The 14811-nt window shown below is 41.4% G+C and overlaps 1 protein-coding gene across 4 annotated transcripts in view; it reads left to right on the top strand.

The window, feature by feature from the left end:
- Nucleotides 1–14811, top strand: part of KIF23 (kinesin family member 23) — a 44585-nt gene that overhangs the window by 26639 nt on the left and 3135 nt on the right. For 2 of the 4 annotated variants that reach the window (XM_070420253.1, XM_070420244.1), the window contains 9 exons: nucleotides 3261–3340; nucleotides 3425–3544; nucleotides 3790–3916; nucleotides 4253–4411; nucleotides 7982–8139; nucleotides 9818–9991; nucleotides 10263–10442; nucleotides 10702–11013; nucleotides 14249–14479. In XM_070420253.1, the coding sequence (XP_070276354.1) occupies nucleotides 3261–3340; nucleotides 3425–3544; nucleotides 3790–3916; nucleotides 4253–4411; nucleotides 7982–8139; nucleotides 9818–9991; nucleotides 10263–10442; nucleotides 10702–11013; nucleotides 14249–14479 (1541 nt within the window). The remainder of the gene's footprint in view (nucleotides 1–3260; nucleotides 3341–3424; nucleotides 3545–3789; nucleotides 3917–4252; nucleotides 4412–7981; nucleotides 8140–9817; nucleotides 9992–10262; nucleotides 10443–10701; nucleotides 11014–14248; nucleotides 14480–14811) is intronic. The other 2 variants (XM_070420263.1, XM_070420273.1) reach the window with 2 other exon arrangements.

The following is a 14811-nucleotide window of genomic DNA, read 5'->3' as shown; positions in this document are numbered from 1 at the left end:
GGTTAGAGCCTGGGTTCAAACTCAAGTTGGTTGGACTCTCAAAATTTGTGTCTTTCTACCATTATCAGCCGCCCTATAAAGCCAATGAAGGATTAGTTTTTTTAGAAAGGTCATTTTCCCAGTGAAGAGAATTAATTACCAGGGGCAAACCTAGAGATGAAAAGCAGTTAGTTGCCTTTTACTGTAATTCAGATGAGCAATCATATGACCTGGAGGCAAAAGTCAAACAAAACCCGAGAACTAGTTAGGAAGTACGTCTACCCGCTTGTGAAGAGTGACAAAGAGGAGGAGAGGAGCTTGGTTTGGGAGCAGTTTGAGATGCAGGTATGGGCAGTTCATGAATTTTGTGTTGGGTATATTCAAATTTTCCAAGTGGAAGTGCCTAGTAATTGGATGCAGAGGCACATAGATTTGGAAGGAGAGAGATTTGACTTGAGACTGACATGTTTAGGTTTTACCAAAAGAGAAATGATAGAAGCAATGGGGGAGATAAGATTATTCATGGGGAACAGAGGAACAAGCTGAGGGCAGAGCCTTGAATAAGCCCTTGATGATTAATTTAAAGAGCCTATGGAGCCTGGTCACCGTGGCTCAGTGGTTGAGTGTCAACTATGTGATCACAGCTTGATTCCCGGTCAGCGCACATGCCCGGGTTCAGAGCTCAATCCCCAGTGGGGGACATGCAGGAGGCAGGCAATCAGTGATTCTCTCATCATTGCTGTTTCTCTCTCTCTCTCTCCCTCTCCTTTTCCTCTCTGAAATCAATAAAAATATATTAAATTATAAATAAAGAGCCAAAAAATAAATAAATAAATAAATAGCCTATGAAGGACAAAGAAGGTGACTTAGGGGATTATGAAATAACTAAAAAAATACACGTTACATGTGTACAGTAGTCCCCTTATCTGTGTGGTTTTGCTTTCCGTGGTTTCAGTTACCCAAAGTTAACTGTAGTCTGAAATATTAAATGGAAAATTCTAGAACTAGTTCATAACTTACAATTTTGCACTGAGTAGCATTGTGAAGTCTTGCACTGTCCTGCCTGGGACCTGTCCACATTTTATACACTATCCACCTGTTAGGCACTTAGTAGCCATCTCAGCATAGACTGTCTGGTATCACAGTGCTTATGTTCAAGAAACCTTTACTTTATTTAACAATGTCACATTTACATAACTTTTATTATAGTATATTTTTATTAGTTATTGTTGCTAATCCCCTACTGTGCCTAATTTATAAATTAAATTTTATCATAGATATGTATGTGTAGAGAAAAACATAGTATGTATAGGGTTTGGTACTATCAGTCATCCACTGGGGGTCTTGGTACGTTATCACTTGTGGATATGGGGGGACGATTGTATAAGAAGATCAGGAATCTGGAATTCAGATAATAAGAAGGATTAACCTTGATGTGGAAAGAGTTGTAGTTGGATTGGGAACAAAGTAGAAACCTGGGATTTATTTGTTTGTGTTTTGTTTTTTGTGTTTTTTTTTTTAAACCTGAGGGTTCAGATGCTTAGGGGGAAGAAACAGGAAGGACTATCATTGTTAATATGGATGAGGAACACAGGTTTAGGGAGTGAGAACTAGAAGAGAAGACAATTGTGGTTGGGGCATGTGACAGCCTCAGGTTCCCCAAAATGGTGTGGTTGTTTGGCTACATTATTGGTAAGGAGATAAAGATTTACTGGAGTTGAGGACAGGGCCCTCTGACTACATGTGAGAGTGATTCTCCTCATAAATACTGAAATGACCCAGGAGCTGGCATGTAGGAGGAACATTAGAAGGCAGCAGCAAGGAATTAGGAAAACGTTGCTGGCCTCGCTCTATTCACCATCCTTACCAATGTCAGGCTTTAGAAAACAAGCAACTTTTACTCAAAAAGTGCTACAGGGGGAAAGCACTACCCTTACGGGAAAATAAGGGTAAGGTTTCAGGGTTTTGAGCCATGGGTACAGGGTAAAGCCTGTGGACTTTTCCAGAATAATATCTATAATAATAAGAGCGTAATGTGCTAATTAGACCAGACATCCTTCCAGGTGACTGTCTGGATGAAGCCAGGGCTGTGAGGGAAGCCGGCTGCTAGGGGAAGGCCGGCCTATTCTTGCACAAATTTCATGCATCGGGCCTCTAGTTTTTTAATATATGGCATAAAATACATAGGATTATAAAGGAAACCAATTAGATTGAAATACTTAAAGTATTCTTAAAACATTTGTCATACAGTAATTTATGTGCTGCTTTAAGTAAAAACCCACCAGCAGGTCTAGTAACTACATACTTTCAAAGTAGTAATGAATATAAATATCATGAGATTAGCAATAACTGTAAGTGCTATAAAAATAAAGAAGTAATTTATTTCCCATCAAGTATGCAGACTCCCTGAAGTGTATGCATGGACAATATGGACACCTAGCCATTAGGGAACGAAATGAATGGATCGTTCTGTGAGAGCTTGAGGATTTAGGGAAATCTGTTAACAAATAAGGGTTCCTGAGAGCACAGTGGTAGAAGAAAGGACATTGGGAGTTGGGGGTCAAGGAAAATAAATCATGAATCATGGAATATTATGAGGGTACAGGTGAGCCATGTGTTTTGAGAGGGTGGCCAAGGATGAAAATATGGTTGAGTTAGTCAACCTTAATCAGAGTTCCAAAATAAACAAATTCTTACGTACTTTTGGGGTTTATGCAGGTGAGATCTCCTTTGCTATTGGAGGCTTGATTAATTTGTCGGACTTGTCTTGGTTCAGAAATCCAAACAAGAGTGGTCAAAAGTAACAAGTATGCCACCTAAGAAATACTTGTTACTTTAGATGTAGAGGGACAAGAATTAGCTGGTCCTAAGACACTTGACTTAGAAACAGGAGCCCCTCTGGGTGCAGGAGAGATTTCAGTGTTGATGGAGCCACTGTAGCCTGAAATGGCCATGCTTTAGAGATAATATTTTATATGAGGACATTAAACAGCTACATCTAATATACTATTTCACGGAATTTAAGATTTGGAAGAAAATGGGTCATAACGTGTAATGTTGCATTCATTGGAGAGTCCTTTTGATGAATCCCTGAAGGATGATATTTAACCTCTCCTGAAACACTGCTATTAAAATACTGCCAGACCACGCATGGACAGCTCTTTAAATTGAGCCACTAAAATCTGTTAATTCCATCTAATAGTTGTATGCAATAGGGATTTTATAGCCAAACAGACTACACTGTTTTTTTCAGATGTCTTCTATGTATATTTTTCTGTTAGGTAACATTAACCAATCACTAATGACGCTAAGAACGTGTATGGAAGTCCTGAGAGAGAACCAAATGTATGGAACTAACAAGGTAAGCAACAGCCTTTCATTTGTATAGCTTATTTGTGTGCCTTTTTTGCCTTACATGTTTATTTGGATTTGAATGTATTTATAGATGGTTCCATATCGAGATTCAAAGTTAACCCATCTGTTCAAGAACTACTTTGATGGGGAAGGAAAAGTACGCATGATCGTGTGTGTGAATCCAAAGGCTGAAGATTATGAAGAAAGCTTGGTAATTTTAATGTATTTATCCTATACAGTCTCCGGTTTCTACAGAGAAAACAACTCTGACAACTATCTGTGAAGAATGACATTTTGAACATTTAAAAAATTGGTGCAGAGCCATCAGTTACAGAAATGAGCTGATGGCCAATTTAATATTGTTTCATAGTAATTTCTGAGACAGGACTTGGATATGTTTATTTGTAAAAACAAGAACAAACAAGCAAAAACACTTCCATTTGTTTTGTGTCTTAGCAAGTCATGAGATTTGCAGAAGTGACCCAGGAGGTTGAAGTAGCAAGACCAGTAGACAAGGCAATATGTGGTTTAACACCTGGACGGCGATACAGGAACCACGTTCGGGCAGGTCCAGTTGGAGATGGTATGTTTTGGAATCAGATTATTTGTCCACTGATTGGTCTGTCTGTCTTTTTAATCTATTTCACATAAGAAAACTGTTCATTTCCCTTACCCTAAAGCACCAAGTGCAAAAAGAAATCTGAACCAGTAGTATATAAATGAGACTTCTTTTGTTACATATGATAACTCATATTTTTTAACTTTTCCTGGTTTTCTTTTTACAGCTAAAAGTATGATTATGACAACTCAAGAAAATACACAGTTAATTGGACTGGAGCTCTAATCAGTGTTAAACTTGTGTAAATAAGTTCTTTCTCTGCTGTGTAACTTTAAAAAAATTTTTTATAATTCAATACAGAACTGTTGGTTACAGAAGTGGTCTTACAGAGTTTTCCACCCTTGCCGTCCTGCGAGATTTTGGATATCAATGATGAGCAGACTCTCCCCAGGCTTATTGAAGCATTAGAGAAGCGCCATCAGCTACGACAAATGATGATGGATGAGTTTACCAAACAATGTAAGGCCAAAACCTTTTACAACCATTTTAACTCTAGAAATTTGTAATGAATCTGAGTTTTGTAGTGAGGTGGATCTTTAAGAAAGGATTATTTGTCTCTCTTTGCACTTCTAGTGCTCAAGACATTGTTTAATTAGACTGACAAGGAACTTTACCCATGGCTTTTTTTTTATTCCAAGAAAGTAAAGCCAACGAAAAAAGTTGGTGTGTATTGTCTCCCATTTTAAAACTAACAGTGATGTACACAAAGGAATAATAGCTACTTATAGTTCCTACTACTTATTTGCAAGGCACTTTATAACTGTACCTTTGGGCAAATTATTTAATCCTGTCTTTCTTAGTTCCCTGTCCGAAAAATGGGGATTGTAATTGTTCTACTTCAGAGGGTGTCGTAAGATAATTTATAAAAATCATGTAGAAGAGTGAACAGCCTGGTACATAGTTAATGCTCAGTGATGTATCTATTTCTAGCACCATCATCAATTTATTTTCATCTTCACCAAAAAAGAAAAAAAAAAAGAAAGTATGAGATAAGTGGTATTTAAATTCCCACTTTGAAATGAGGAAATGTGCTCAGAAAAATAACTTGCCCAAGTTACATATCTAGTAAGTGGTGACTAGAGATTCGATTTGGCTTTAACTGTTCCTAGGATGAATTTGTTATTTCTGGTTTTGTATTTGTTGTTTTAAAGCCAATTATTTACCCACTAGAGGCCCGGTGCACGAAATTCGTGCACTGGGGGGAGGGGGGCCCCTCAGCCTGGCCTGCACCCTCTCCAATCTGGGACTCCTTGGGGGATGTCAGACTGCCCATTTAGGCCCGATCCTTTACCAGCAGTTGGACATCCCTCTCGCAATTCAGGACCGCTGGCTCTTAACCACTCACCTGCCTGCATGCCTGCCTTATTTCCCCTAACCACTCTGTTTGCCAGCCTGATCACCCCCAACTGCCTCCTCTGCCAGCCTGTTTGCCCCCAACTACCCCCTGCCACCAGCCTGATTGCTCCCAACTGCCCCCCCCTCACCAGCCTGATTGGGGTTGGGGGGCCAATTGGGGGTGGGGCTGGCCATGGGGAGGGGCTGTGGTTGGTGGGCTGGGCAACCACCCCCCCCAAATGGGTTGGGGGGGTGGCGATCAGGGCCAGTGGCCTGGGGAAGAGCCATGGGTGGTTGGCCAGCCAGCCCTGCCCCTGATTGCGGTGGGCGGGGGGGGGGGGGGGGGGGGGGGCATCTGGGGTGGGGCTGGGCAAGGGGAGAGGCTGCAGGAGATTGGCTGGCCAGCCCTGCCCCCTATTGGAGTGGGGGGGGGGGGGGGATCAAGGGTGGGGCCAACCTGGGGAGGGGCTGCAGGACATTGGCCGCCCAGCCCAGCCCCCTCTTGGGGTGGGGGGGTGCAATCAGGGGCAGATAGCCACGGGAAGGGGCTGTGGGCCTATTGTAGTGGGGCAGGTTGGTCAAGGATGTGGCTGGCGGGGGAGGGGGAATGGGAAGAGGGGGGGGTATTTGGCCATCCGGCCTGCTCTTTTTTTTTTTTTTTTTTTTTTTTTTTTTGGCAACTCCACAATTTTAATTTGTGGTGCCTATGCTATGTCTGAAAAAGACCTTCTCCCCCTGCCCAGGAGAATGATGGGGAGAGGGCAGCAAAAAATAGAAGACATCCCTCCCTATTGCACACAGACCCTATATACAGGCTCACCTGGCCCAGGCCGGTGGGATGCTTGGCACATTCTAGGATCCCTGCTCAGGGCCTGGAGGGGTGACTGGTGGCAGCACACGTGAGAGGGGACCTCTGGGTGACCACTCTGGTCCTGGCTACTGGTCTTGGCACTTCCTGGTCCCCAGTTCCTTTCTGTTCCTGCCTGCAGCCTTGGTCCCCCTACCAGGCCTCAGATGGCCCCCTTGGCTCCTGGGGGCTCTGTCCTCCCCTCCTAACCTGGAGATCTCAAGGAAGGTTATGGCTTCTCAGACTCCTCGACGGCCCTATCACTCATGTTCACACAGGGAAGGGGTGCATGTGGCAAAAGCAGCTGTATAAATGCGGGTGCAGGAGCAAGTCCTCTGGGGTCACTTGGACAGTTTGCTGATGACGCAGATCAGGGCCACATTCTCATCCTTGAGGCGCTGGTTGTCAGCTCGGAGATTGGACAGGCCCTTCAGCTTCTCTTCCAGCTCAGTGGCCTTGCACTCCAAGGCCCTGCACTCAAATCTCGCGAGCTCCAGGATGGCCGGCCTCTCTGCAAAGTGCTCTTGCCTCTGCATGGCATGCTCCAGCTCCACGTTGAGCTGCTCCAGCCGCAGCGTGGTCTGGGTCAGGGCCTCACGAAATCTCTCATTCTCAATGTGCAGCTTTGCTTAGAGTTTCCTGAAGCTCCCTCAGGCTCTTCCAATTTTGGCTGGGGTTTGGGGTTTAGGTCCTGCTGCCTCTGGAGGGGAAGGGCTGGATTCTGGGCTGATGTCCACTGGCTTCACCTTCTCCCCCTTCACAGGCCCTCTCCTCTCATTGCCAACTCTGCAGTGCTCCCTGGAGGCCTGTGGTCCCTGTCCCTGCCCCTCAAGCACCTCTACTCTCTGGGCAGGGCCATCAGAATTCTTAACCCCAGGGACTCGGGGCTGCCAGGAAGGGTCCAGGCTCTGAGCACCCTGCTCTCCATGTGGATGGGAGAGTCTGATCAGGGGAAGGCCTGCAGGGGGGAGGGGCTGCGAGGTTGGCTGCTGGCCCCCTGATCAGGCGGTGTGCTGGCTACAGTGGGCGTCATAGCGACTGGCCCAATCAGGGCCATGTTCTGCCTGCTCACCACTCCCCAGTCCCAACACGGCCTCCACTGCCCGGCTATCAGGCCTTTGGGATCACCAGCTCAGGGCACCTGTTTTCCCACAGGCCTGAGGGGCTCAGGCCTGTGGGAAAGCAGGCGCTGGTGATTTCACCTGGATGCGTGTGCGCCAACCGTCGACTGATGGAAAGCACTGCCCTCTTGGGGCCGCTCAAACCTGGGTGGGCAGGTCGGGGGCACTGCCGCCACTGCTATTGCCACTGCCGCCGCTGCTGCTGCTGCTGCTGCTGCTGCTGCTGCTGCTGCTGCTGCTGGGGCTTGAGGCACTGACTGAGGCTGCCGGGCATGCCCCCGACCTGCCCGCCCGAGCTGGGTAGCACATGGGATGCGCCAGCGGGCAGAACGCTGCTGCCGCCTGGCCCGTAGCACAGGGGATACCCGGGCGGGTACCCGATAGCTGCGGCCCCACCGCCAATCCCCACGGGAGGCCCGGATGAAGGCAGGGACCTCTGCCGCCAGCCCTGGATGGAGGCGAGCTGGCAGTTGGCACGGTCAGGCTCTGCCTGCCGTATGCAAATTAGCCGCCATCTTGGCTGGTGGTTAATTTGCATATCTCACTAATTAGCCAATGGGAAGGGTAGTGGTCTACGCTGATTACCATGTTTCTCTTTTATTAGTGTAGATAAGGATTGGGATGTCATAGTGCAAAATGAAAGACTTTATAGTATTGGTTAAAAAAGTTGAGTGTGTTTGTTATTTTGGAATTGGAATAAACAAAACCTGCATGCTTTTGTTTCAGCTTTTACTTTTAAAGGTATGTTGCAAGAATTTGACAAGGGTGTTTCAAATAAAGAAAACTCCATTCAAGGAAAACTGAATGAAAAAGAAAAGGTGATCTCAGGACAAAAATTGGAAATAGAACGACTGGAGAAAAAAACCAAAACTTTAGAATATAAGGTTGGTTTTGACAGTATTAGAGTGGCTATTTACTACTGTTCTCTGACTTAATCCTTATGCTCTCCAGGTCTAAAAATACTGCTGACTAAGAGTTATCACTTAGTTATTTGCTAATCTTCAACCTACCACCCCCAAAAAAGAGGAAATGTGAGTGAAAAGCATAAAAGGGATGTTACACTCTTTAATTTTATGAGTTAGATGTTAACAGTTGAAGAAGATGTTCTCTGGCCCAATCAAATAAGCTTTATAAAGAGCTTTCTAGAGTTTAGCTTTGATTATAGCTTGGTTTTCTAACTTATTATTGGACAATATATGCTTGTTCACTCATTTATAGAGAATCATTTGGGGGGAACACTCATTTTAGAGAGAAATTAATCTCAACCAAAATAACCTTAAAAATAAAATTTTAGGTTCTGGCCGAGTGGTTCAGTTGGTTGGAGTGTAGTCCCATACACCAAAAGGTGGCAGGTTCGATCCTGGTCATGGGGGCATACAGAGGCAACCAAGCGATGTCCCTCCCTCCCTCCCGCCCTCCTTTCTTCCCTTTGTCTCTTTTTAAAATTCAATGGAAACATATCCTCGGGTAAGAATTTTTTTAAATAATAATGAAATAAATTTTTTTTTAATATATTTTTATTGATTTTTTTACAGAGAAGAAGGGAGAGGGATAGAGAGTTAGAAACATCGATGAGAGAGAAACATCGATCAGCTGCCTCCTGCACACCCCCAGTGGGGGTGTGCCCGCAACCCAGGTACATGCCCTTGACCGGAATCGAACCTGGGACCCTTCAGTCCGCAGGCCGACGCTCTATCCACTGAGCCAAACAGGTTCAGCGATAATGAAATAAATTTTAAAAAATTTTAGGCCTGGAACTCTCCCTCTCTGGAGAACAACGGCTCCTTTCCCATCTCCCGCCCGCACGCGCCCCCCCCCCCTCCCCTCCCGTGACCTTTACCTTTGTCTTTCCTAAGCTCCAAGGGTCCCTTTTACCTCTCTAACTTATTTTTTTCCACTGCTCACTTCTACCTCTGTGACTTTCTAAATAAACTGTCTTATCGTTTGAGGGTTGGCTCTGAATTCTTTCTTAGCCAGAACTCTACTGAGGTTGCTGAACCAAGGTCCGTTCTGACTCCACCTTCATACAACACACCTCAGTATAATACATGGTGCCCTTCTTGCTGCCAACACAATAGTCAGCTGTGCAGAGACCCTGGACCTGAGGCAGTGATGGATATAGAAAAGGCAACATCTTCCTCCAACATGGACAGAAATTAATCTCAACCAAAATAACCTTAAAAATAACATTTTATTACCACTAGCACAGGCCCAGTGACTAGACTTAGGGCCAAACCAAGCAGCAGTCCAGTGTTTGGGAATTCAGACTGTTAGGATGACCTGGCTGATAAGAAGAAGAAAAAAATATTAGGCCTGATTTTAGGGGAAAATAGTTTTTACATTAAATCATTTATAACTTAATCTTTCAGTGTGAGGAACATGTTTAAAAAGTTGTCATTTCTAGGAATTAAGGTAGTAAATTCAGGTGAAATTTTAAAGGAAAATGCTTTATCCATGATTTTTTCTTTCCACAATTCTGCTTGCCATAAACAAATTATAAAAGATGGTTTTAGAGCTATATATTTACATACCAATTATTGAACATAATGGTCTGCCTTCCAGATTGAAATTTTAGAGAAAACAACTACTATCTATGAAGAAGATAAGCGCAATCTGCAACAGGAACTCGAGGCCCAGAATCAGAAACTTCAGCAACAGTTTTCTGACAAACGCAGACTAGAAGCCAGGTTGCAAGGCATGGTGACGGAAACAACAATGAAGTGGGAGAAAGAATGCGTGAGTGTCATCCCTCTGCTATCGCAGAGACGGGTGACTTATTTCAAATTGTAGTGTTTTGAATGACTACCTGGGCTAGGGTTTTGGTGGTGGTGGCAGTAGTTGCCTATTCAGTTCATTCCTTTCTCTGCCTTTGAAATTCATTAACATTATGAAGTGTAGTTACCTCAGGAAGAATTGGAGAACTAGTTTTTATGACAGTGTTTCAGTAATCTGGTGTACTTGTATAGTGTATTGGATTAGAACATATATTACCATTGATAATCCATAGGAGCGTCGAGTAGCAGCTAAACAACTGGAAATGCAAAATAAGCTCTGGGTGAAAGATGAAAAACTGAAACAACTGAAGGCTATTGTTACTGAACCCAAAACTGAAAAACCAGAGAGACCCTCTCGGGAGCGGGATCGAGAAAAAGCTGCTCAAAGATCTGTTTCTCCATCGCCAGTACCTGTAAGTTATTTGTAGTTGTGTAGTAATTTAGTAATGGAGTGACTGTTTTTATGAGAATCAGTTTTTTGTTTTATATTACTTATATTTCTCAGACATCTATTTGTTTTAATCTAGTATAAACACAAATTTAGTATAAAAATGTAGTAATTTAGGACAAATAATTAGAATGTTATCTTCATGTGTTAAATTATAGAAAAGTAATGAATTCTTTCTCTCAGTTTTTCAGTCTTGCTCATTAATTTCTTTTCAATTTTTTTAGCTTTCTGGTAACTATATTGCTCAGATTTCCAACGGCCAGCAACTCATGAGCCAGCCACATCTACATAGGCGCTCTAACTCTTGCAGCAGCATCTCTGTAGCTTCCTGTATTTCGGAATGGGAGCAGAAAATTCCTTCGTACAACACACCTCCCAATGTCACATCCATTGCAAGGCGTAGGCAGCAGGAGCCAGGACAAAGTAAAACTTGTATCGTGTCAGACAGAAGGCGAGGGATGTGCTGGACTGAAGGCAGGGAGTTGGTTCCTACATTCAGAAATGAGATAGAAGTAGAAGAGGATCAAAGCGACAGGGTTAGTGCCAGTGTTATTTTAAAGCATTATAGCAATAGAATTTAATCTTGTGTTTTTATAACTTGGTTCAGAAAATTCGACAGAAAGGTGGGTGAGGTGCATTATAAACAAGGTCTAATTTTTATATTAATTTGAAAGATCAAATCATCCCAAAATTGAGGCCTAGCTCTTGAGCTGAAAAAGCCTGGCCCATGTGGTTCAATTGGTTGAGCATCATCCCATGCACCACTAGGTCACTGGTTTCATTACTGGTAAGAGCGCACACCGAGGTTTCAAGCTCAGTCCCCTGTAGGGGACATGCTGGAGACAGCCAGTCAATGTTTTTCTCTCTTTCCCTCTCCCTCTATGAAATCAATAAAAACAAAGTAAAAAAAGATTTTAAAATAATAATAAAAAAACATTTTTTTTTTAAATGCCTGTGTTCTGTGAACACAGTGTCAGTAGGGAACATGCCGGAGTAATCTGTGCTCTTTAGTTGCATAAGCTAATAAGCATGTGAATATGAGTTCATGGCACATTTTCTGATTTTTTAAAAAATATTTTCTTGTTGATGTCAAAGAGGGAGAGAGAGAAACACCTATGATGAGAGAGTCATTGATTGGCTGCCTCCTGCATGCTCCCTACTTGGGATCGAGCCCGAAACCTGGGCATGTATCCTGACGGGGAATACAACCATGACCTGGTTCATGGGTTGATGCTCAACCACTGACCCACACCAGCCGGGCTCCAAATTTTTTTTCTTATGGCTTCTTCCCAAGGTAGGTTTTTTGCTGCTTTTGAACTTTTATTTTTTTAACTTTTACTTTTTAAAACTATCTTTCCAACTTTTATTTTGAAAAATTTCATACTCAAAGAAAAGTTGAAAGAATGGTACAGTATCTTTTTTTCCCCTTACCTAGTTGTACCAGTCATTACTTTATATAGATCTGTAAAACATTTTTTTCCTTGGACCTTTGAAAGTAGTCAGACTTCATGATACTTGATCCCTACGAATAAGGACATAATTCTTTAAACCATCTTTATCACACTAAAGAAAGGTAATATTAATTCTGAATAAATGTCCTCTGATAGATAGTTTATGTTTACATTTCCCCAGTTGTCCCAGTAATGGTTTTCTTGTTTTCCATTCATGATTCTATCAAGGTGAATGCTTTGCATGTGGTTGTTATGTCTCTTTAATCTCTTTTAATATATAGTCCTCTGCTCTTTTTTTTACTTTCATGACATTGACTATTTTGAAGAGTCCAGGCCAGTTATTTTATAACTACTGAAGGTTTGCATGCCTAATAAATTGCTTTTAATCTCAAGACCTTTATTTCGGTTTACAAGGGCTCTGCCTCAATCAAGTGTGTTTAAATAAATCCACATTTATATTTTCTTCTTAAGGATTAAGGTAAAAGTTTCCCCCTAAATCTGAATAAATGAACCAAGTTACTAGTGTGAACTTATATTTAGTAAAATCTTAATATATAGCTCTTTTAAATTTTTTCTTCTAAACAAATTAATCTTATAGTAACTATTTGCCTTTGATTTTTTTTTTTTTTTAAGTCTCTTAAGTTCTGTTCTTTGCAGATACTGCTTTAAACCTTTTTAGGGAGCAAATGATGGTGACTGGTCTTTCTGATCAACTCTAGTAAATCCCCTTTATTTCATGAAAGCTTACAGACAAAACTACTCATGGTTTGCTTATGCCTGGTCAACATTAATTTAACACCTAATTTGGCTAGGAGATATTTAAGAGGATTTACTAGAGATACTTGAACTTCTCACTTGAAATCATAATCTCTTAAGAAGTGCAGCAGAAAAGTTTAGGCTAGTATCTATGCATTTAGGTTTGTTGATCAAAAATTATGTCCTGTAGGTTGAAATTATACTTCAGTAAAGATGAAATTTTAAATATCATTTCATAAACTGTAGTAGACTGTTAAGGTCTGTCATCTTTCTGAAGCTTGTTTCAGAATACATTTATTACTAAATGTGCTCAAGAAAACTATCACTTTTGCTAAATGTAGATCATGAGAGCCAGACTATCTTAGAATGGAAAGTTTCCTGCTTGCTGTAAAGCTTGGGCATCTTTTGGGACAAACTATATTGGCCGTGTTTTATACTGTCATGATGTAGAACCAGTGCTTCATTTGTTTCTCCTAATTACATAGGGAAAATAGTGCTCTAGATATGCATTTTGAAATTGGGATCTTCCTACTTGACTAGCTTGGAAGGATTTGGCCTGTGGCACATAGTTTCATTTGCTTTCAGTTTTACAAACAAACAATTGGCAAATTACCAAAGATAACTCATTGTTTCAAACTATTAACTATGTCTTATATGATGTTTTCTCAGACTGAATATGCTAAATTTAGCTTCTCCAAACTTACATGACATTTGACTTGGAAACAAATAGTTTTTCATTGTATGATAGAGAATGGTTTGACATTATATTATTTATCTGGTTCTTGGAACCATTTATGAAATGTTTGGGGCGTGGGGATATGTTATAGCCATTGTTGTATTTGACTTTTTAATGAACTTCTGTTTAGAGATTTTAAAATTTCAGAAAATACTCAGAAGTACTTCATTTACATTCATTTGCTCATTTTATACATGGGATTCTTTTTTTTGCTAAAAGTATTACAAAGGGTATTATGTAAGTGCCCTTTTTATCCCCCCCATATACATGGGATTCTTAATTTTACCTTATCTTCTTTAGCGTTTTGTATTATACAGGCCAATCAGCTTTTTTTTTTTTTTTTTTTTTTTTGTCTTTGTATAAGGCGTGTTTTGTCTTTTATTTAGAGATCTACGAAATGTTTAGGCTTTTATTGGTATTATTATTGAAGCTTTTAACATAGTTGTGGGCTTAATAGATTACCTCACAATAGCAAGCACAAATACTGGGTTTTGATCAAGAATATGAAATGATTTTGTCTTGAATATTACCTACACAGGGAAGACTAACAACGTTACCAGGATTTTTCCTTCCATTCTTTGTTGAAAGGGAAGTTCCTGGTAGAGTGTATAATATACAAGCTGGTGTTAAAAGATGCTTGTTGGTTTTGTGTTTAAATTCAAAGAGGACATTTAAAGCATTTGAATAACATATTAAGCTTTTGAAAAAGTTCATGCATTTGTTTTATATTGTCATCAACTAATGTAGCCAAACCTGCTGCACTTCTAATAATACCCTTAAATTAATTCTGGGTTATGCTTGTTTCTTGATTCCTTTCAACTTGATCAGAACGCACCACCACTTCGTCTCCGACACAGACGATCACGCTCTGCAGGAGACAGATGGGTAGATCATAAGCCTGCCTCTAACGTGCAAACTGCAACAGTCATGCAGCCACATGTCCCTCACGCCATCACAGTGTCTGTTGCAAATGAAAAGGCACTAGCTAAGTGTGAGAAGTACATGCTGACCCACCAAGAACTAGCCTCTGATGGGGAGATTGAAACTAAACTAATTAAGGTAAAAACAAATTTGTACAGGAGGAAAAAAGTCAACAAAAATCCATTTGTCCTTCCATTCCTTCGATGACACACAGGCAGTGTCCACTGGTACATAAATGGGTATATGATATAATCTCTTTGTTACAAAACTAAAGTAACTGCTTAGGGTGTGAATCTGTTAAATCAGGATTAAATTTGCTTTCTATTTAATGAAGTTTAAATTCTCAGGTTTGTTAGAGGAATGCCAGATTTATTATGTACTTTTAATTAATGTGTATTTCATTTTAACCCCTACTTGAAAAGTAAACCTAAACAAAGAACTACCTTTGCTTCCTGTCAGTTCAAGATAAA

This window comes from Myotis yumanensis, unplaced genomic scaffold, assembly GCF_028538775.1.
Source record: "Myotis yumanensis isolate MYYU_CA2020_CCGP unplaced genomic scaffold, mMyoYum1.0.hap1 SCAF_1, whole genome shotgun sequence".
NCBI lineage: Eukaryota > Metazoa > Chordata > Mammalia > Chiroptera > Vespertilionidae > Myotis > Myotis yumanensis.
This window is presented reverse-complemented; position numbering and strand designations above follow the sequence as displayed.